This window comes from Oreochromis niloticus, linkage group LG12 (genome assembly GCF_001858045.2).
Source record: "Oreochromis niloticus isolate F11D_XX linkage group LG12, O_niloticus_UMD_NMBU, whole genome shotgun sequence".
NCBI lineage: Eukaryota > Metazoa > Chordata > Actinopteri > Cichliformes > Cichlidae > Oreochromis > Oreochromis niloticus.
Window position 1 is genome coordinate 33,164,838 of NC_031977.2, and position 22,912 is coordinate 33,187,749.

The following is a 22,912-nucleotide window of genomic DNA, read 5'->3' on the forward strand; positions in this document are numbered from 1 at the left end:
TAATAAATAGTTTAAAATACTTGACAAGTTTAGCAAGTTTTAAAAATAACCCAGCAGTGGTTTAAACAGCTTGTCAGCTTTGCCAAAAACAATGATTTTCAGCATTAAGATAATCTGATTCGGAATCACGCCGCAGTGAGGTTTCATGTTTCACGAGCGCCATCAGTTTAAAATGATTCCTTTTGATTTCAAGCAAATCAAACTAAAAACACAAGTGCATGGAGAGAGTGAGAGAGGCTGTAAGTGTGACTGTACACGCACACAACAAGGATCATTTTATCTTCAACATGTCATTTATGAATGACCCAGTTATCATTAAAGCGCTGCTGCATGTGTTGCTGTGGATGTTTTGCTCTGCACGCTGCTTGTTTTCCTTGTTCTGCTGCTTCAGGTTTTCACTTGCTTATCTGACATCTGGCCAAGAGCGAACAGCTGTTGGGCCAACGCGGGCACATTCGCAGCGGTGCTGATAAAAAAATGTTTTGTTCGTGCTCTCTGTGTTTCAGGCTACGCTCACTTCATCCAAGGACGGCAGTACTGGAAATTTGACCCTGTTAACATGAACTCTTTGGAGGGCTACCCTCGCTACGTCGGCGTGGATTTCTTCGGCTGCAGAAACGTGTGATTCTGAACCTGAGGATCTTTTTTTTTTGCAATGGAGAGGAGTCTCTTTTTTGTCTGTTTGGTTTTTTTGGAGCAAAGACATTTTTATCTTTGGAGAAAGATTCAAAGGAGATGAAAGCGTCTCCTTTGAATCTGTTTATCTTTCATTTATTGATACACAGATCAAGTACACCTTCTTCTCAGGAAAACCAAGTTGTATTCCCTCAGACTTGGCACCTCCTGTGCAGCTATACTCATATTTATTTTGCACATTTTTGTCACAGTAAGGCTGAGTTCTGGGCCCTTGTCTAACGATGTGTGCTGTGAACTGCACACTTCTCACCTCCTTTCTCTGAGCCGAAAAGTGAGATTTTGGTCCGCAGACTGTCCTACTTAGTACCCGTAGTCTGTGTTTTCATCATGGATGGACTTCTGCTAACCCTATGAGGGTCTGAAGAGCGACATCAAACTTTGTACATGAGCTGCTGTAGGTGGCAGTCAGAGTTTTGTTTGAACGATGTAACCCAGGAGCCACTCAGCAGGAATGTCAGCGAGCAACAATTTCAGCTATGCTTCCCTTTTTTACAGACATGATTGCACATGTAGTTGATTTTCCTGCCAACCTGACTCCCATTAACCATAATTCAAAACCACCAAATGTATAAAAAGATGGACAGCCCACAGGTTAGTCCCATTGTGAAGCCTCGAGCTGAGCATTTCTCAAAAGAACGCAATGTTACACAATCTCACAAGCGTGAACATTTATCGTCCTTTATGACTGCAGGGAAAAGTGTAATTTATACCCCATGTTGTATTCTGTATGGCTTTAATTTGGCGAATGAGGCCATAAACTCATTAGGTTAAAATTGTATTTGATCTAGCTTTATGTGCATCTCTTATATACAGCCTATGATCAAAACACACCCAGATGTGAGAGACATTTGGCAGTTATGGCAAATGCAGTGTGGGCCAGATGTGTCTCAGATAGGACACAGATTTGGTTTGGGCCACATCTGGCCAGATTCACCATCACTGCTGGCCCAAACCAGAACCAAAGAACATCTGTGCCAAACATTCATTGCTGTTAGATACCAAAAATATAGTGCAGATAGCATTACCATAATATTTTATTCATGCATTATTCAGTTGTTCTTTTCAGAGCTCATGTTTTCAGACACGTGAGTCATGACGATTTATGCCACGTTTCCTTTGCACTTTATCTAATTTAAACTTTTTATCCATACGAAAACCAGAAACTTCCAAGATTATAGCAGTCTAAGTTTGTAATGTTTCAAGCTCCTATTTAAATTCTTTTCCATACACCCACAGAAAATTTAGATAAAATTAGATACAGAAAAATGAATGAAACAAGCCAAAGAATGAAGAATCAAAAAGTAACACTGTAACCACTCAGTTTGCTTACTTTGACAGATTGAAACCACATACCGATGCACCTCCTACAGCTTTTTTCATGTCAGCCTTGCTAGAGGTGAAGCTAGCCACAACCAAAGGTAGCCATGATGTGACAGTTAGTTTTGGTTGGTCACTTTCAGACAGTGGCCGTAAATAACATGTATGTTCTTCCTTAAAGTTTGCTCAGAGGTCTTAAGCTAACTCAGGTGTGAGTCACTGAATAAATATAAGAAACCCAGCTCCTCCTCTGGGTCAGAACACGTAACACCAGCAACGTTTCATCAGTGTCCGCTCCACTGCTGTTTGAGACGAGGAGGTTTTGCCTTTACTTTTTATATTTGGACAAGAGGTTTCAGATACTTTTCTTCCTGGCATTAGTAAATATTTAGATTATACAGTGCAAGGTCTTAAAAAAAGGCAGAAGAAAAGCGAATGCCATTGCTGCACATCATGTTTTGATGTCACTCTTCTACCACGATGGTGTGAAGCTCTCACTTGCTCAGCGTGCAGCCACCTGTTGCAGGAAAAGCTGCAGGGCGCCATCTAGAGTGCAACACTGTCAACCACCTCAGAGACTATGGTCACTCTTTGTGCCATCTTTGAAGTCATTGCGTCACCATCTGTAACATGGTGCTCTTTTCTGTTTCATTAGTAAGAGGTTTGGGGATAGCAGCTGCTGTGGAGATCAACCTGGTAATAAAACATTTTTTAAAAAAAATTGACTTTAAAACTAAATTTGAGCTGAAAATGTTGTTGCAGCAATAAGAAAGTTAAATTTGGTTTCATCTGTACCAGAGTTCAAATACTATATTGGTGCAATCTGAAATAATAAATATGCAAAAGTGTTCAAGGATCAACTCGAAGTCAAAATTTTAAATATTTAACATAAAACTGTAAAGAAAATACTTTCCATCACTGCCGGAAAGTAAAAGTAATTCAAGGACATGAAAAACTCTGGTTGTGACTCCTCTGTAGGTCAGCGCCCCCCAGGTTGAGAACCATTGCGCCATCACTTCCTCTGACGACCGCTCTGCTGCGTCCCCGATGCAGCGCTTGAAGGCTCAGTGCAGGACACTGACGAGTTTTAACAGCTCTCATTGTTGTTTGAATCATTTCTGCAACCCGTGAACTCTGCTTTCAAACATATTTATACACAAACAGCTTAGGAAAATGTTCCTGTATATACATGTCTTTAATATTGTTTTTAATCTTTTGTAGCCTTTACCCTGTTCATTGAACTGTATGACCTGCGTATTGTTTCCTGTTTTTTCTAAGTTACTGAAATAAATTCATAACCTTTTTATCAGTCTGGCTCTGGAGAGATTCAAAATCAGAAACTGATGCAGACACTTTAAAACAGAAATTCACATACTATCGCATTCTGTAAGATATATTTCTGTAAAAGTAATTACAGTTTTGATTGCAAAGGTTAACCCGTAACTCAGCCTGACATTTTGTGTTTACGCAAGCCTTAAAAACTCCTCGCAAGGATTTTAAATAATATTGCAGGAGTTTGTTTGAAGCAGTGAGCTAATGGGCCTTCTCTACAAGTCAGGGATCTTACATCACTCCAGTGAAACTCCATCTGGAAAAGTACAACAAACATTAGAAATTATGCTGGCAGGGTGGGGAAAGCCAAACTCTAATACCTGTCTGTTTGCCAGGAATAAAGCATGATGTGGATTGCAGACCTTTTTTATTGTCACTTCATTCTCAGTGTACAGTGCGAGTTTGTTGCACAACACAGAATGCCATTAAATTATTCACCTGAGCTTTCCCTGATGGTCACGTATGCTTTTATATAGAGTTATTTAAAGTTAAAGACCAGAGCTGCTGAAAAAATGTCCAGAATTTGTCGACATTTCCAGGTACAGTTATGGATTATGTAACACTTATTTAAGATTGTCAGACAGATCTGTCATGAATGGCTTAAGAATAAAAATAAATAAAAAGTTTTTATCTACAGTATTAAAATATACTGTAGATAAAAACAGAAATATTACTGAATTTTATTATAATATTACAGACCCGTTTAAACTTTTTAACTTTAGTCTTTTAATTGTAAAACTGGAAAATATGTTTTTTTGAAATCTTTAGAGAGATATTCGTGTCATTATAAAGAAAACTACCAGTCACACTTTCAGTTTAGATAACAGTCCCACATTATTCTCTTGTTAATATTACAGTACGGGAATTTGTATAGCTGTTAACATAAACTTTAACTAAAAAATAAATAAATATTGAAGATAGTTTCTTAATAAAATCAATCACTCAAAGCAATTGTGTTAAAAATTTTAAAATGCATTTTTGGTCTTCAAAGCGAAGACGTGCTAACGCTTTGCTGTGTTGGTGGGGTGGATGGTGTTAATTGATGAGCGGATGCCATTGTCAGGTGGTGGGAGGGGGCGTGGCCTGTGCTGTTCACTCAGGGAGTAAATCATGGCTGACAGTGAGGCAGGAGCAGCAGCAGCAGGGATGGCTCACAGCTTCACTCAGGAGTATTTTCAGATCCCTGTGGTGACCCGAGCGTACACGACCGCCTGTGTCCTCACCACTGCTGCTGTGGTAAGAAACAAATGCTTCAACCCTAACCTACAATCTGCCGATCAGAGGGGAAACCTGTTTTGTCCTCAAACTGTTTAAATCAGAGATGTTGCCTGTTGTTATTCTTTGACTCTTACAACATTTTAACTGTGATTGTTAGGCACCTTTTAGCATACAAGTGTTGAATGTAGTTGTAGCCTCCTCATGTAGAAAGTGTCAGTGAGATCAGTGAGATCATGGTTATATCTGAAGTACTTTGTTATTTAATATGATATGAAGTGAAAGCAAGTCACGTGTAATAGAAAGTAACTGTAGTATCAGTTGATGGTTACCGCTGAATTTGGTAAATAATTTCACAATGAAAGCAGTAAAAATGGTGGAACGAGGAAAGTATTCAAAGGAAAGGCAGAGAAAGAGTACTGAGAGGCTAGGTGTACAGCAAGGAGAGAGGTGGAAAAGGCTTACAGTGAGGTGTGTGTGACACTGGACACTAAGGAAGGAGAGAAGGACTTGTACTGATTGGCCAGGCAGAGAGATCGAGCTGGAAAGGATGTGCAGCAGGTTAGGATGTGAGTGGAGAAAGGAGTGTGCTGAGAAGATGGAGCTGGTACTCTGGGGAGCTGATGAATGAAATAGGTAGAGGATTAGTAATGAGGAAGTGAAGGTACCTATGAAGAGTGGAAAAATATTTGGTCCAGATGACATACCTGTGCAGGTAAAGAGAGGGTGTCTAGGGGAGAAGGAAGTGGACTTTTTGACCAGAAATGTAGAAGTTTACTGTTTCTGATTTTCAAGAACAAGGGTGATATGCAGAGCTGTAGTCTATGAGGGATAAAGCTGATGAGCCACACCATGAAGATATGGGAAGGAGAGAGAAGCTAGGCAAGGAGAGCGGTGACAATCAGTGAGTAGTAGTCTGGCTTCAGGCTGAGAAAGAACATTACAGATGTCATGTTTGCTTCGAGAGTGTTTTATGGAGCAGTATTGAAAAGGTCAGTAGAAGCTTCATTGTAAGTTTTTGCATCTAGACAAAGCGTATGATAGGGTGCCAAAAGAGGACCTGTGGTACTGCATGAGGACGTCAGGAGTGACTGAGAAGCATGTGAGGGTAGAAGTGACAGGTGGGTTCAAAGTGGGAGTGGGATGGCATTAGAGATCGGCTCTGAACTCCTTCTTCTTTGCATCGTTGATGGACAGGCTGACAGGTGAGGTCAGGCAGGAGTCTCCGTGAGAACTGTGAAGTTTGCAGATGACATTGTGATCTTTAGTGAGAGGTCAGCAGCATAGGTCACCAGAAGCAAGACAGAATACATGTGTGTGAATGAGAGGAAGACGGGTGTAACAGTGAAGCTGCAAGGAGTAGAGGTAGTGAAGGTAGATGAGTTTAAATACCTGGGGTCAACGGATGGTGCACAAAAGAGGTGAAGAAGAGAGTGGAGACAGGGTGGAGTGGGTGGAAACAAGTGTGAGGGGTGATTTGTGAAAGAAGGATAGCAGCAAGAGTGAAAGGGAAGGTTTACAGGATGACAGTGAGGCCTGATTTGAACGAAAAAGACAGGTGGCAAAGCTGGACATGTGCAGAGCAGGGAGAGTGGATATAATCAGAGAAGATGGAGCTGCCAGGAAAACAGGAGCACTACAGTAATGAGTGATCCATGGGTTTCGTGAAGTGGGACGTGAGGGTAAGCGTGACAGAAGCAGATGCTACGGATAGGATAGGATGAAAGAAGATGATTCGTTGGGACGACCCCTAAAGGGAGCAGCTGAAAGACGAAGACAGAAGAAGACTGTTGAAGGTGAACTGCTGAAGAGAAATGTAGCTGTGTATAATATGCTATACTGTCTCGGTATAATTGTGTTATACCAGTTTGTACCACAAGGTGATGCCACGAGTCACTATAACTTTTATTTATCCAGGTATAGAACAATTATCAAAAGATAAAAGAAGAGCAGCAAAGATCTAAAAACATTTCAACACACCTGGTGGTAAAATGCTGCCCCCTGGTGGTGGTGAAGGTTTTATTTCAATTCTGCAGAGGGTAACGACAACAAGGACTTTTTAAGTGAACTTCCAGTTAGTTATAGCGAAATATCATACAAGCTACCCAGAATTAATTAATCTTAGGCTGTATTTTACTTTTTAGCAGCTTGAGTTCATCAGCCCATTTCAGCTCTACTTTAACCCAGAGCTCATCATCAGGAGATACCAGGTACCATTTACCAACTATGTAACTGAAACTTTGAGTCTGATTCTGTGGTATATCGTCACTTTTACACTCCTCTTCCCTGTCTTTCTCAGATATGGCGCCTGATAACCAGCTTCCTGTTCTTCGGCTCTCTTGGATTTAGTTTCGTGTTCAACATCATCTTTCTGTATCTTTTTGCCAAACACTGAAAAAATATGAAAGTTTACCAAATTGAAGCTCACATTAGGGTGAAATCTGCAGCAGAGCTGAGCCCTTAACTGAAAGTAAGCTATCGATACTGTCGGATGCTGGAGGAAGGCTGTTTTCGGGGCAGGACAGCGGACTTTGTTTTCATGTTCCTGTTTGGAGGGATCGTGATCACTGTATCCTTTAACATGTTTAGGCGAAGAATGAGTGATGGGTAAACAACCACAGCTATGGCTTGGTATAAGATAAAGAAAATCTGGAATAATTAGTGCCCCAGATCCTTTGACTTTAAAAAGTGCTTTTTAGGTTCCTGGTCAAAACCAGAGGATTAAAACCATGATAATGCTATGAATGATGCTCACAGTGATCTTTAACGGAATAGCCCACATGGAAGCATTTTTAATTTTAAAAAGTCAAAAGTGCTGAACACAAGCTCTCTTCTCTATCACTGAACGTCCCAGTGTATGTCGACTTGTGTAATTTGCCTGGATTGCGTGGCATCCAAACTAGTTGTGAAATCCTGCTCCCAGATTTTCCACAGATAATTTAAGACTTCTTTCCACTTTGATCAGAAATCTTCACATATCTTTAAAGTACAGCTTACAAAAATGCATTTTTAATGGGAGGACTACTTGGAAAAAAAATGTCCATCAGAGACTTCTGCAGACGTATGCAGGCTCCAAGCGTGTAAAGTCAGCCGCTGTACATAGAGTGCACCTCTTTTTGATGATGCACAGCAGTTTGCTCAGATTCCAGGTTAATGATACTGTTGTGAGTTGGTTTACCACAGACGTGTCTCTGGGTGGTTGTTAAACAGTTATTGTGCAGGTTTATGCAGTCATGCTGCGTTTCATGGGGAGTTTGAACTGCAGGATTAATTCTGCTCTAAACATGTAACATGGTTGGCTGGAATGACAGGAATGGCATAGTTTGGCTTTTATTGTGAAGGGTTTAGCATTCATTAACAAATATATATATATATATATATATATATATAACAAATTTCCCACGTGTGGGACTAATAAAGGTTATCTTATCTTATCTTATCTTATCTTAAACAATAACATTGTCTCTACCTGCAGAGATGAAATGGAAAAACTTGTTTCTTCTTTTTGTTATAGTTTAATCAGCTACTGTGGGGTTATATTCCAGTTCTTTACACATCAGGGTTTTTATTTTAGATTTCTGAAGGCAGAAATATGCTGTCTGACTAATAGATGTATAGAACCCTGTTTCTTCAAATAAATAGCTTTCACTCTTAAACTAAAGCTCCAACAGTTCAGGTTAATCTGTTCTTTGAAAAAGGTCTCTTAAACTTTGACTCTTGATGAATAGGTGAATGTTTTTATTTAACCTGAAGTCCCGCAGCTGTTCGGTCTGTTCGCCAACATCTTCTTCCTGGGTCAGGCCTTTATCATCATGCTGGTGTATGTGTGGAGTAGAAGACATCCGCTCATACGTATGAACTTCTTCGGCCTCCTGAACTTTCAGGCCCCGTTTCTTCCCTGGGTGCTCATGGGATTTTCATTGCTGCTCGGGAACTCCATCGTGGTCGACCTGCTTGGTATGAGTCAACTCGAATCCTGTTCATTCATTTAACACCAGTTAACATTAATGGTTGGCAAAAGACCAGCTGACTCATCCAATTATACAACCGACTAACTTCCTTCTTCCCCTTATTCAGTCCAATAGTTTATTTGAAATTAGGGTTTCTGACTTTATTCTCTCCTCAGGTATCAGTGTCGGTCACATGTACTATTTCCTTGAAGATGTGTTTCCAAACCAGCCGGGAGGAAGGAAGCTGCTGATGACTCCAGAACTTCTGTAAGAACCAGTGTTTATTCAGCTGAAGTCCAACATGTGGAAACTGTTTTCTTAGAGAGATGACCAACAGAGGCACACAGTCTGAAAACTCAGTCTCAATACTGGTTATACCACCTATATACCTTTTATATTTTGCTAGGAAAATGGGAAATTGGTGCAGCAATTTATTGAAACGTGCAAACATACATGGAAATACAGTACATAAGCCAACAGTGTTTGTACAATTATAACAAGCTTGAAAGGCAGTATTTGGAATGACCACCTTTATTCTACGACAGTCTGAACTCTGTGGGGCAGCTCTCTTTTAATTTCTCTCAGTAGTCCTCAGGAATAGTTGTTGAAGGACATCCAAATCTCTTCCTTCTGTTGTGTTCTCTGTCAAAATGATCCCACACTGCTTCAGTGTTGAGGTTCGGGTTCTCAGGAGGCCAAACCATGACTGACAGTGCTCCATTATGTGTTTTCTTTCTGTCCAGGGATGCTTATACTGCACTGGCAGTGTTTTGGGGTTCATTGCCATCCTAAAAAATTAGGTTGCCGCCAATTACATGCATTTCCAGATGGTATTGCATGGCGGATCAACATCCTACAGTACTTCTGAATTCATGATTCCAGAACTATTGACAAAATTCCCAACACCACTGGCTGAAATGCAGCCCAAACCCTGACAGAGCCTCCACCATGTTTTACAGATGGATGTAGACACACACACACAGAGTGCAGTTCTTGTGTAGTTTGGCATATCTTTGACTTTCCTCCCTGTTTCCCATTCTTAAGAATTGCTTCTTCCACTGAGACCATTTCCGATGAGGCTTCAGTGAACAGAAAATGATCAACTGAAGGATCAGATCTCTCAGATCCCGTCTTAGGTCTTTGCTGTATTTTTTCCAATTCCTTAAATATATTACTTTAGGTACTGTTCATCCACTTCTTCTTTTGTCCTCCACTTGTACAATGTCCTCAGATTTATTTTTTTTATGGACACACTGCACAACATGCTGAGATGTGTTTTCAGCTAATAGCTCTTTGGGAGTCATCTTGTTAGTGAACTCTGTTTTATGCCTCCCAAACTGCAGCATTTTCAGTCAAAGAGATGTGAACAAATGACGTGTTTTTGTAACCGGCTGCTAGTAACAAAATGCCTAAAGATAACATTTACAATTGGGTTTTTTTAAGTTGTCGGTTATATGTACACACAACAATGGTTCATGCCTTAAGTTTTTTATGCTTGAACAATTCAGCAGGTCATTGTTAAGTGACTTGGCAAACCAAAGAGAAACCTTAAAAAATGGTGGTCAGGTACAAGGACTAAACAACAGCACTTTAAAAAATAGAAGAAAGTCTGTCTCATTGGAATCCAAATATGAAGAAATGTGAGGTGACTCAAGAGTTTTGCACGGTACGGTATGAGGTGAAAATTAACACAAGCGTCGTTTTGTTCTCTCCTAACAGACGAGCCATGTTTGACCGGCCAGAGGACCCAGACTACCGTCCCCTCCTGGAGGAGCAGCAGCAGGATGGAGACCTGCAGCCAAATGGGGAGCAACACAACTGAGAGCCCAGAGAGCTGTGAGAAGTCAGACACTGCCACGGGACTGTAAAGCTGTATAGACTGAATATTTAGCTTTGTTCAGCATATTGTAACCACAGAGCTTTCATTTGCCTTATCAAGAAAAAAGGACCAGAAATGGAAGAACAAGCTGAAAATTTTTAATTATGGATGGACAGAGGCTCCACAGTTTGCTACGCCAACAGCTTCACTCTGTATAAGTGCAGGTTTTATACTTCACAGCAAACTGGTTGAGTGAGATGATGCGGATGACGAGCTCAGTCAGAGGGACGCTGTAATAAGGTCAACAGTAATGCCACAACTGTTTGGAAATTTTTCTTACACTGATGGGAACATAACGCGTTGTCATCAGTTAATATTTCACCTCAGCTGTCTGTCTGCTCCACACATGATGCAGGAAAAGGAGAAGTGAGCACAAATATAAAACAAGAGCACCCAGAGCGCAACTCCCCCCGAAGGGCGAGGGATATACTGAAACATTGTTTCATGAAGTTTTTATTCCAACATACTCATGTCAGCCTGTTTTTTTTTTACAGTATGATGGCATGAGGCTGTTGTAGCATCATTGTGACGTTGTAAGCGTCATATTGAAAAAATAAGTGTGTAGCACAGCTCTCTCTGTGCCCTTTCATATGATATATTAATCAATATGGTTTCTTCAGCTCACGTCGTTATTGGTATCTATATGATGAACACGAGACTGCTAACAGACAAACACATGGAACCAATTACACAAAAAAAAAAAAGCAGTAAAAATTCAGTTACACTACTGCAAATAAATTAGGAGAATGCCAATAATTCTTTTTAAAGTTTGTTTTTGTTATTTTACTAATAAATACCAATTCAGTGAATTTCTGATCTTGGTTTTATTCTTCTTATAGTTGGGAAAGCTGATTTTGAGTCCAGCGTACTCAGCAAACTTGTTTAATGACAACATCTCTTACTGATGTCCAGTCTTTATTGACAAAAGGCTTCAAAACAAAACTTGCATTGGTGCCTACATGGAAGTTTAATGTTCTAAACATCACCTGAACTGATTTCTAGGAGGAGAAAATGGATGGTCGAGAATTGTTAAATCTTTTGAGCTAAACAAAAATTAAAACGATCTAGATCAGGGGTGTCACACTCATTTAGGCCACATATAGCCGCATTCCATTTTAAGACCAGATAAAACAAATCCATACAAGGAAAAGCTGTAAAACTTTAAATAAAGCCAGAAGTTCAAAATCTATGCGTTCTTTCACATTTTCCAAAGCCGCTCGGTGGGCCAGATTGGCGTCTTTGACGAGTCGATTCTGTTCCCCGGGCTTTATGTTTGACACCCCTGAGTTAGACCCTTGAGCAGGCTGGTTCTGGCCCCTGGTAAATCTGTAATTTGAACTGTGAAACATCTTAATTTTTCACCTCCTGCTTCCCTTTTATTAAGCAGATGTATAATCTCAGGTGAGGACGAAGTGAAAGGAGCAGCACTGACCCGTAACTCTGCTCCCTGCTTTTCTGCTGCTGCCTCACTGAACTGCCGACGGCCTGAAAGCCGCCTGCACACGCTGCACTTTCACCCACCGCCTTTGTGGCTCAAACACTGGGAACAAAATGGAAACTGCTTAGCACAACAACACAGCAACAAGCCTCAGTGGGACCCCGACAACAAAACAAGCACTTCATCATCTTGTGCAACAGTGCTGCTCGTAAGTATCAAGTCAGAACTGGGGTCAGACTGTTTTTTGGTTTGAATTTTGTGTTTACAGTAGCTTTTTTTAAAGAAGCTTTCCACAAGAAAAGACATTTGGGGAATAATTCCTTAATCTCCAAATTAGATTTTTGAATTGAATTTTATTTTTTTGAATGGGATTATGGATAGAAACTTGGAAAAAAAAAATAAGTGTTACATAATCTTCTATGCTATGCAGCCGTCCTGGCTGGACAAGCCCACGATCATCTAGTAGGCTTCCAGTAGAGGCCTTAAAAATCATGACTGGAAAACATTTAAGCTACAATTAATTTGAACTGATTGATAGGGAATTTTTTAGGAATTCTTTTTGGAGAGGAGACTGGCACCATTTGGCTCCTTTTACCTCTGAAACTCTCCAACAGAGAGCATGCAGGACCCACAGAGCCACAATAAAGACATAAAGGAGAAGCATGTTGGCTTTTAACAAGCTGTAATGATCCTTTAAATGATCACTTGTTCCATCTTTTTAAGGAGACTCAATTAAAGCTGAAGCCTGGGAAATTTCAGCTATATAAACCTACAGAATAACAACACAATAACTTGATTTAATAGCAATAACAGCAGCAAACTCACTGTTAAACTAAACAGAATACCAAGTGCTTTATTGTTTTTTGTCTTTTTTTATTACTATTTTTTAAGAATTATTAAAATGTACAAAAAAAGACAGCAAACACAACATAATATATTATCTGAGACTGGTGGGGGGTGTATGTTTTCCTCCCTCTGTGGTCAGGTAAAGACAGTCAGTGGTCAAAGTGAGAGAGCAGCTTCTCCACGCTGAGTGTCAAAAGGGAAACACAAAGGAGGCGAATTTCCTACCAGGGTCCAAACTGAACAGAATATCAATATTAATCATAAAAAGTAACAACAACATGGGGAACAGCTGACGGAGGTCCAGGCAGAGCAGGAAAACCCTCCATCCTGTGACGGAGGAGCTTCTTCATGGCCGATGTTGCCAACCGAGATGATGTCATACCGCAATGGTATGAGCGCCGTTCCAGTAGGGGGCACCAGTGCTGCTTTGTTTACCACGCAGGAGCCGTGTTCGCGAGTCGCCTCATTCGCCTGTGGAGCAAAGAAGAACAGAGCATCAGTGGAGGCATCCAAAAAGGGTTTTTGTTTAATCCACACTTTTTTTTCTCTCCTCAAAACAGAGAAATAAAATATTCACATTTAGAATAATTTGGCTGAAATTCAACCATCGGTGAAAAGTTTTTCAAGCAAGTCACTCAGAGATCAAGTTGAGGGCTAAATCGACCTTGTATTCATGTAAGAAACCATCATTAAAAGCTGGGACTGTAAACGACTGCAAGATATTCTTAACATTTCAAAGTTAAAATGTAAAAAATAAATAAATAAATACTAGCATTTAACCTTTGCTAAGTTTTAATGGAAAAACTAAACTCAACATCAGGACTTCTGATTCCTCTCTGGATCATTTGGTGTCTTGGTTTAATCGATCCCTGAGGTGCGTTTGTTCAGGTTGATGCTGGCCAGCGTTATCTGATGCATCTATCTGTAACTATCGGATGTAGTGATGTCTCGTTTTCACTTGATGAGGTTGGATCATTCATCCATGTCCTGGAGTTTCTTTGATTCAGTTTATCAGCCGACTCCTTTTTTTTTTTTTCCTCTCTCCAGCTAATCCAATACTGATTTAAAATAACAGGCGGCACCCACCTTGTGTTTCTGTCCTGATCTCTGATCTTCTTCTCCATCTCTGCGTCTGTCAGCGTCTCCAGCAGGGGGCACCACTGGTCAGCATCACCTGTGTTTCTGATTGCTATCTCCACTGTGGGCAGCGGGTTTTCACTGCAAAAGAAAAACCAACAGACTTTAATTCAGTTTCCTTTACTACAACGACCGCTTCCTGCTGCAGCTCAGTCGGTGAGGTCATTGAGTTTAAATGTTTTCCAGTCATGAGGTTCAAAGACGAGTACCGGACACAGTCTCCGTTACACCAACTAAATACAGTTTTCTGCAACTACGATGTTTGTCATGTTTTTGATCATGAAACAAATAACATTCCTGACTTTGCAGATATTTTAAAAACATCACAAGAAGTCAAAAACTGATGTAGAAACAAGCGTGAGAAGCTGAGGCACAGAAACGGCCTGAACTCATGTTTTTGTAGCTGTTGACCGCCGTTGTGAGCAAACGCTGGCAGAAGCAGCTCGTTACCACACTCCCTGATGCTGAACTCTGTTCAGTGTGACTTTTCTTTGCACTGTTTGCAGTGAAAACACTTCATCAATCACTCTTTGTTGCCATGAAAGAAGCAGCAAAACAAACGGTCCTAAAGTAGTTCTTCCACAGCTGAAGTCCAGCTGTGACAGAGATCAGCGCTGCCGTCTGGGTTTCAAACATTTCATCACTTCTCGTCTGACGGCAGCAGACAGGCGGCGACATTTCAGCCGAGGGCAGAGGAAACGCACCCACCCAAAGACACCCGAATTCAAAACCCTTCCACTCCTGTCCGGTCAAAGGTCGCAGCCAGATAGCTACAGCACCAACAGCAAACACACACCCAAAAATTTCAACACTATCTGCTGCTCAGGGTTTCTGCAAGTTCAGAGTTTAACTGAAGACTTTCAAATATCAGAAAATAAATGTAATACTTGTAAAAATGATAAGTCATGAATTCGCCTAAACTCATCCAGTAAGTGCACATCGTTGCTGTGCAGGGTTTCCTAGCATTCAACTGCATGAAATAACACTGTTGAAAGGGTACACATACATTTTGGCCACGAGCTGCAGGTAGCCTGGATACCACATTATCAAAGAAGTCCTCAATTTCACGTGTCAGTGTTTGGGGAATTTTGTTCACTGCTCCTCTGGATTTAAGGAAATTTAACTGTCAAGAGGTCATAAAATGACACTACAGCCTGTAACACAATATACCAGCATGTTATTGTGTTTCCATAAATTGTATTAAATTACATACCAATTACATTTTTAAGGAAAGGTCCCGTTTTATCAGCACACTATAGTCTTTTAAGCCTTATATTGCGTTTTCTTTTTTGTTTTCTTTTTTTAAAGGAGACCCATTCTGCACATTTCCACCTCTATATTTTTATTCTTTGACTTAACTACAGCAGCTTTGCATGAGTCACATTTTAAAATACCCCCTTGTTTATCTGGTACTGACATCATACAGAGTCAAGAGTAAAATAAAAAGCCATGAAACAGAGTTTTGATCAGTCTGAAGTCTTACAGGGGATACTTATACATACCTCGGGGTGCTGTAAGTAATTCATAAGTAAAGAAAGGCATATCCTTATCTCCTAAAGTGGATTGAAATCATCTTTAAATCCAAGTTGGGTGAATTGGAGTTTAGAACATTTAGTTTTCAATGAAAGCTCTGTAATGAAACACCTCACATGATCAGCTCACGGATCCATAATGTTCAGCAGATTAAAAGCATTTTATCAAACTTTTAGATAGTTTTGGTATTAGTGTGGATTGATTGATTAATGTGGATTGATTATTTCTCCAACAAATCTTCTGTTGCTTTCTCGCCTTGCTTAGACTGTCTCTGTGATCCCGTACCTGAAGGCGTACGTCCTCTGGTGCCAGCTCAGCTGACCGCGGATGCTGTAGGCGATGGTGGTGACAAACTCCCCGCCGAGGCCGAGCTCAGAGCAAAGCTTCAGGGCAAACTTCTCTGGAGAGTTCTCCCTCTCAGACATGTCCCACTCAAACTGGTCGACCAGAGAGATGTTCCCAACGTGGATGTTAAGCTGGAACAAGGGGAGAAGAAGACTGGGTAAACTTTTCTGTGCTACAGGTATGAACATGTCAGTTTACGTGGAGTGAGCATCACCTTGATGATCACCCTCTGGTCCGTCTGGTCCTCCAGGAGGCTGTCTGTCGGATAAGACTCGATCTGCTGTCGGATGGCGGAGGCGATGGCGGGGACGAAGGCCAGCGGGTTGAGGTCCAAGTCGTCACACAGGATCTCAGCGAACATCTCGGGTGAAATGAGCTTCTCTGTAAATTCCAGGAAAGGAGAACAAGTTTATAGTCTCGTGCTGACTTACTAAATTTCCAAGCTGAGAGGATGTGGTGACGTTACCGTTCATATTCCAGGTGAAAGCATCCCTGAGCTTCTGCCCTTCAATCTCCATGTCCAGGCGGATCGGAACGAGGACCTCAGACTGAGTGGCATTTTCATGGATCACTGCTGGATCGTGGTCATCAAAGCTGGGAAAGAACAACCACAAGAAATAAGAAATTATAACAAAAAAAAATCAACAGTTAAATATCCGGATGGTCTGAAAGATATAAATGATAGAATGTATTTTATTTTTAAACATGAAACTTTTATCTGTAAGTTAGTCTTTGCTCTAAAATTTAGTTCGTTAGATCGGCTTCTGTGTGCAACAACATCTAGCACTGAAGATGCAAATTCAATATTATTAGAAATTATTCATAAATAACAGACATTAAAATAAGAAAACTTTTTCATTAAATATAACAAAACTTTAAACAGAAAAATCACCCTTCTTTATCCTTGCTAAAAGAGAAGGTGTGTTGCTCTTTTCATCAATCGGCACAAGTCGATGTACCAAAAATAAAAAGAAATGCATGTTTTCACATTATTGGGAATATATTATTTAAAATCAGTTTTAATCTGTCTCACAATTATTTATGTTTATTTATGTTCCTTTTTAGATGACCTGTATTTGACAGATACAATCAAAGATATTAAGAAGGAAGCCCATTATTATTATTAAAACGTAGAAACTTTAGCCAGAGACCCTACAGTATAGCATCTTCTATTGGAGAAAATGTGTGTTGACTTTCGTGCACTGCACTGCTAAATGCTCTTCAGTCTCTCCAGCAGCTCAATGCTCACCACAGGGGGAAGGTCCTCTTCTTGTCCCGGCCCAGTCGGCTGCGGTTGATGGTGGTCGAGCAGGGCACGGCGTCCAGATGATGGGAACTGTTGGGCAGCGTGGGAACCCACTGACTGTTCCTCTTTGCCTTCTGTTCCCTGGTGGGAGACAAACACAGAGAGATTAGGATCTAAAGTAAATAAAGAGCAATGTTATGTATTTAATGGACTCTCTGGAATTGACTCCTATCCGGGAGGCCTGGAAAGGGTTAGCCTAAATGGAGCTTTAGGACTCGACTGTCCTTGAGGCCTTTTAGCAGACAAAACAAATGACAGCTCTAGCTCCTTGTTGACTACATTTTCTTATCTGCAGGGTTGAGGCAGGAGGAGGGTGTAAGAAACTCTGTAAGAGCACAGCTTCAGAAGTGGATCAGCATACCTGGTGCAGCACGTCTTTATAAAAATGCAGCAAAAACCAGTGGTGAAAAAAATGAAGCTAATATGACAAAAGTGCCAGCACCAACTCTGACAGCCACTTTAGGATAGCTTCAAAAGTGAGTCAGTCAAAGGATTATTATGTTAAAAGAATAAGCTAGCATGTTTACAGCCAGTGTTCTTGGTCTCTCCGGATACTTTCTCCTCCTGTTTGTAAGGTTTCATCTCTGGTAACTGTAGTCTATGAACTGGACCTCTCTCCTCTCCTCTTTTAATGCAGTTGTTTGTTGTTTCCTTAATAAATATTAAGGTGCTATTTACACATTTATGTATTTATGTCCACACGATTCACCCAAAATATAATCTATATTTTTGTGTTATTATCTACATGACTGAAAACAGATCTCTTATCTCTAACAAATAAATCATTAAAATTATAATGACACACATTTTGGGGATGTTGTCCTGTTTTGTAAATTTTATAAGTAATGGGGGTACCTGAGGTAGGCGGGGGGCTCAGTGCTGATAGAAACCGCTTTGTACTTTTCGTCATTTCCTTCAAGGATCTCCTCGACCTCAGAAGCCTTCAGCAGGGTCACGCTGGTGGCCAGCTGAGTGTAGCCATGATCTGAATGAGAAGAAAGAGGTCGTTCAAATCAGCAAAGAAGCAGCAGCCAATGGACTGAAGGTGAGATTGAGTGGAACAAATAAAACGAAGCGTCAGATTATGTAACCTTCACCACATCTGTAAATAAAAAAAGAATAAAATCTGTAATTCTGCAAAAACAAACAGATGAACATGAACACATCTGACATTTAAATGAGTTATTGTTGGAAAACTGTCACCATCAAGGTTACTGGTCCTGTCATAAATCCTTTTGTGGGCAAAATCACCTTCAATGCAAGAAAAATTCAATGACATAAGTGTCACTTTATTTCAGTTTAGACACATGAGTGCTGTGAGAATAAAATAAAATGTAAGCAGAAGTTTAGCTTTGTTGACTCCGACTCTTTGTGTTCTACCTCTTCAGTGCCCCCTGCTGGACTGCAAGCAATTTCTGTACAATTCTGGAAAGACCCTCAGAGGAAACAGAGCTGTTCTCTACTGACCGTGTGATGACTCCACGATTTTCTTTCGTTCTTCTACCGACGCCAGTTTTCTCCATAATGACGGGTACCTTTTATACAAGGAGCCTCTAAACATGCGGAGGTAGTTTCCCACCTGGACAAACAAAGACACGGACAAGGAGATCAAGAAGAGAATCTCAATGACAAGTTCTCACATGTAGGTAATTTCTTACTATTAAAAAAAACGGGTTTTTTTTTTTTTTTTTTTAAATGTAGAGTGTATTTTGTATATTTTATACTTTTTGTGGGGAATATATTCCATATAGGTGTCTTCAGGTTGTTCATATGCCAGAGTAAAGCCAAACCAAAAGAGATTCAGGCCTCATTATTGCTGAAGAGTGCAAAAGTAAATATAGCAGCAGGAAATGGACTGTGTCGATTTATTCTCCAACCAGAAACCACAGGTAGAAATAATCATGCTCTCAATCTGCATAATACTGGTGTATATATATGTTATTGAGATTTGTAATGGCATGTTCCCTACTTCTACAGATCTTTTTTTTTGTTGTTGTTGTTTATAAACAGGAATTTGCTCATTTCTGTGTGAACCTAAAAGAAGGTGTAAAACACAAGAAGGCAGCAAGATGGTGATACAAAATAAGATATTGACAACTAAAACACTTTTTGCAATAAAAATTATTTAACCTCCTAAGATCCGAACTCTTTCATTGCATGCATTTTTAATTTCTCTTTGCTATTTGGGCTGATTGGGACCTGATGAATGTAAAAACAAAGAATTACGTGATTTTTTTATTTTTTTTGTACCTGATTTTTGTTTCTGAGCAAAAAGGGATCAACATATGACGACATTCACTTTAAATTTCGATAGAACAGTGGCAGTCTAACGTCCTCGTAAGTGGATATCAGGCCCTTGTAGAGCAAAACTTGGTATTTTAGTCTAGACAACCCAAAATGTGATGTCCACATATGTGGACGCCAGATCCTAGGAGGTTAAAACCCATTGTTAAATTAACCGATAATATGTTGGTTAATGGCTAACAGAGGAACAGATAACAGAGACTGTCTTGATGCATGCTCAATCATCCAGGTAAGTAGATACCAAAAGGTTGATTCCGTTCATCTGGATGTAGCGTTTTCAGTGGGAGAAATGTTTCGTCACTCACTTCACAGCCCATTGTTCATTGAGTGGGCTGGTTTCAGTTATTGTGCAAATGTACTGTTTATAAGGTTGGGGCAACCTGCAGTCAGCTGAGACTGAAGAAGTCAATTGGATGAGTGACCAAACGTTTCTCCAACTGAAAACACTACGTACAGATGAACAGAATCAACCTTTTGAGACATAACAGAGACAGTATTGGTTTGATAAACACAAATATTTCAGCAACAGATTCCTTCAACCTCGCTGTCTGAGGGAACGTTACACGAGGTCATTCCTTTCTGCTGCTATTAGACTAATTCATCCACTTGTGTCAGATCCACACATGCAGAACAGGATTAAACACACCTCATGGCACTTTGTTAATTTTGTACACCATGACATATATTTGCACACACATTTATGGCCTTTTATAATTATATGTATATTTTTATTATGTTTATATTACCTACATTATTATACCGACATCTCTATATTTATCTATTAATATCTCCATTTCTACACTTCGTTTATTATAAATTGCGTTAAGGCTGTTGTATGTATGCTGCTATGACAACTCAATTTCCCTCTGGGATTAATAAAGTCTCTCTGATTCTAACTGTGAAATGCAATCATTAAATGAAATGACGATACCATTCTGTCACTTTAGTCAACAAACTGTCATGATCCCTAAATATTTAAATATTAAATTCAATCAGGACTATGATTGACTGTCTTATTTGACTTGTCTTATTTCTCTCTTTTGTTTAATAAGATATTTCTTATTACAAAAACCAGACCAGCAAAGACATATGGGAAACCTTGAAAAACATTACTCAAAAGCACAATAATCAAAGGATGTGCTTAGTGTAGATTCTACCCCTTTAAATATTGCCGTGCAGGTTTCATAAACTCATTCTGTACAGAAAGCAAGAACATTTATATATACATGTTACTGGTGAATGAGGCGCATCAGTAAGCATTGGAGCAGGTTGTGTGTTCAGTGTTAAGTTACCATGGTGATCTAGCCAGGTAAAAAGAAAAGCATCACTTCCTGATGCTAAATAATCCGGCTTGAAGCCGAACAGACAGCACTAATCAAATCTCATTTTGTAGTGCACCTTCAAATGATGTTGAGATAACATGTTACTTAAGGCTTAAAGGTGTCTATACCTGAAAAATCAAATAATTGCTGCCGTAAAGTATCAAAGAACAAACCCAAATTGTCTCAAAGCCACACATCGGACTGATGTTTACTAAATTTGAATAACGGCGGCACCAAATCAAGTGTCAGTTAAGCGCCAAATATTTAATTCTTTGGTCAAAAAATAGATTATGTGTTGTTTTTAAATGCTAAATGCACACACGCGCGCACACACACACACACACACACACACACACACACCTGTCCGTGTGGCAGCTCTTTTCTAATCAACAACACCTGACATTTAGAATAAGAGTATATTATCTGTGTGCAGCTCACTTTTTGCCCTGTTTATGACAAATTTTTGGTTAGCTCTAACGAGAATTCACGTCAAGGTAATATTAAAAAGTTATATTGAGGTTTTTAGGGATCAACCCACAATGTGCATGTTATAAAAACGTGTTTTTAAAAGCCAGTGAAGTGCTGCTTGTTTCATGAATGCAGAAGAATCCTAAGCTTCCAAAATAAACTTTTAACTGTTCATGAAGATGTTTCTAGTAAAAGCCCAATGAGCCTTACAATTTTACAACGGTGCGACGTTCATTTAAGCTACGTAACTCCGAACAGACCAACAAACCGGTAAGAACACTGAAGTGCCAGGTGATAAACCATTTTGAATTACAGGCTCAGAAACGATACAAATCGAGTAAAATTATGTCTTTTGTTATATTAAACACCGCTAACTACCCGGCTAATTACTAGCAGTTCAGGAGCAGAAACCGAGCAAACATCCGGGTGCAGGTTTTCAAGTTAAATGTCAATCTGAAGCACCAGAACAACGGTGGACTTTCTTCCCCGGTGGTAAGGTTCCAAATTATTTAGCAACAGATCTGAAATCAATGAATGAGCTTCAGCGCTACTGGCGTCGTTAGCTAAACTATGCTAGGCTAAGCTAACTGATTAGTCACCAGATTAAACGAGGCATTATCCGTTCAAACACGTAAATATTTACAACAACAGACTCTCGAACACGTTAAATACTAACCTCCGATCCGATCATGTAATAGTCTCCATCCTCCTCGAGCTGAAATTTTACCGGTTTTTGTCCAAACGTTTTGCTCAGCGCCATACTGAAATAACAAAGCTCTGTGCCACTGCGCAGGCGCACGCGACGACGAGCTCGTTCTGTCCCAGTTAGATGACGTAGAACATACGCGTCGAGCGTGAAATTTTTTATGTTTAGTGAACCAGTTGACACCTAAACAATTTGGGTGTCACCGCATCGCAAATCACCCCCCCCCCCCAAAAAAACAAAAATAAATGAAATAATACTCCATTGAAATGCTATGAAAATGCTGCAATACAAAAGAAGACCCTAAATATGATTTTACATGCTACTAATCATATCTTACACAGGAGCACATGTTTAGCATTTTAGAGTGTGCTAAACAACTTTATGACATCGGTCCGTGATTTCCAGTTTGAGGTGACACATGTAGAAAGCACTCAGGTGTGTTTCAACCATTGTTTTCTACAGTCAATGGTCTCAACACAATGCCAAAGAAGACACAAACACCTCATACTAGCTGTCAGCATGGTGGTGGAGGGCTGATGATTTAGGCTAGTTTTGCTGCCACAGGCCCTGGGCCCCTTACAGCCTTTGAGTCAACCATTAACTCCTCTGTATGAAATGCCATCTCTGCACAGCAGCTGCACACAGCAGATTTGCACAGCAGCAAATGGACAACATTTGTTGCTCCGGCTTCTGCTGCTGTCCCTATTTCTTCGAATGAAGACTGTGAAAATTTTCTTTCCTTCTTTGTTGAAAAGGTTAGCAATGTAAGGAGCAACATCTCTCCCTCCATGTACCATTTGCCTGTTCCGATTTTACTTAAGCCTGTCATATTTGAAAGATTTTCACCAGTGTCTTTACCTGAGTTGTTGAAGCTGGTCACTTCAATGAGATCATCCTCTTGCTCATCTCTGAAGTATACTTCAGACCCAGCAACACACTCAGACACAAACTGGTTCACCTGAAAGACAAAACTCCAAAACACAGACTTAACAACGTGGTGTATGCTGTTCAGTGCACCGAGGAATGCCCAGACCTCTACATTGGCGAGACCAAACAGCCACTTCACAAGCGCATGGCACAACATAGAAGAGCCACCTCCACAGGACAAGACTCAGCAG

The 22,912-nt window shown here is 40.1% G+C and overlaps 3 protein-coding genes across 5 annotated transcripts in view; 2 read left to right on the forward strand and 1 right to left on the reverse strand.

Moving 5' to 3' along the window:
- The window catches only part of mmp11a (matrix metallopeptidase 11a), a 37,388-nt gene extending 34,061 nt beyond the window's left edge, over nucleotides 1-3,327 (forward strand). Inside the window, exons 8-9 of one of the 2 annotated variants that reach the window (XR_002064143.2) lie at nucleotides 507-712; nucleotides 749-3,327. Coding sequence is in view for 1 of the 2 variants with exons in the window: in XM_005451490.3 (XP_005451547.1) it covers nucleotides 507-625 (119 nt within the window). In the remaining variant the exon portion in view is untranslated. Of the gene's footprint in view, nucleotides 1-506 lie in introns of both variants that reach the window. The other variant, XM_005451490.3, reaches the window with a different exon arrangement.
- A 1,067-nt stretch (nucleotides 3,328-4,394) lies between these two features.
- LOC100692885 (derlin-3) lies at nucleotides 4,395-11,198 on the forward strand. 2 transcript variants are annotated; one of them, XM_005451491.3, is made up of 7 exons: nucleotides 4,395-4,581; nucleotides 6,708-6,770; nucleotides 6,860-6,933; nucleotides 7,036-7,129; nucleotides 8,322-8,517; nucleotides 8,687-8,777; nucleotides 10,230-11,198. In XM_005451491.3, exons 1-7 carry the CDS (start codon nucleotides 4,456-4,458, stop codon nucleotides 10,330-10,332), a joined length of 747 nt encoding a protein of 248 aa, XP_005451548.1. In that variant the 5' UTR covers nucleotides 4,395-4,455; the 3' UTR covers nucleotides 10,333-11,198. The 2 variants fall into 2 exon arrangements, with proteins under 2 accessions (XP_005451548.1, XP_003444573.2); XM_003444525.4 differs by having other exon boundaries at nucleotides 4,396-4,581; nucleotides 6,705-6,770.
- Nucleotides 11,199-12,679: 1,481 nt separating this feature from the next.
- smarcb1a (SWI/SNF related BAF chromatin remodeling complex subunit B1a) lies at nucleotides 12,680-21,920 on the reverse strand. The gene is made up of 9 exons (XM_003444454.4): nucleotides 21,765-21,920; nucleotides 18,462-18,573; nucleotides 17,850-17,979; nucleotides 16,938-17,075; nucleotides 16,155-16,282; nucleotides 15,903-16,069; nucleotides 15,629-15,819; nucleotides 13,760-13,891; nucleotides 12,680-13,144 (listed from the first exon to the last, which is right to left on the reverse strand). Exons 1-9 carry the CDS (start codon nucleotides 21,846-21,848, stop codon nucleotides 13,105-13,107), a joined length of 1,122 nt encoding a protein of 373 aa, XP_003444502.1. The 5' UTR covers nucleotides 21,849-21,920; the 3' UTR covers nucleotides 12,680-13,104.
- Nucleotides 21,921-22,912: the final 992 nt, after the last annotated feature.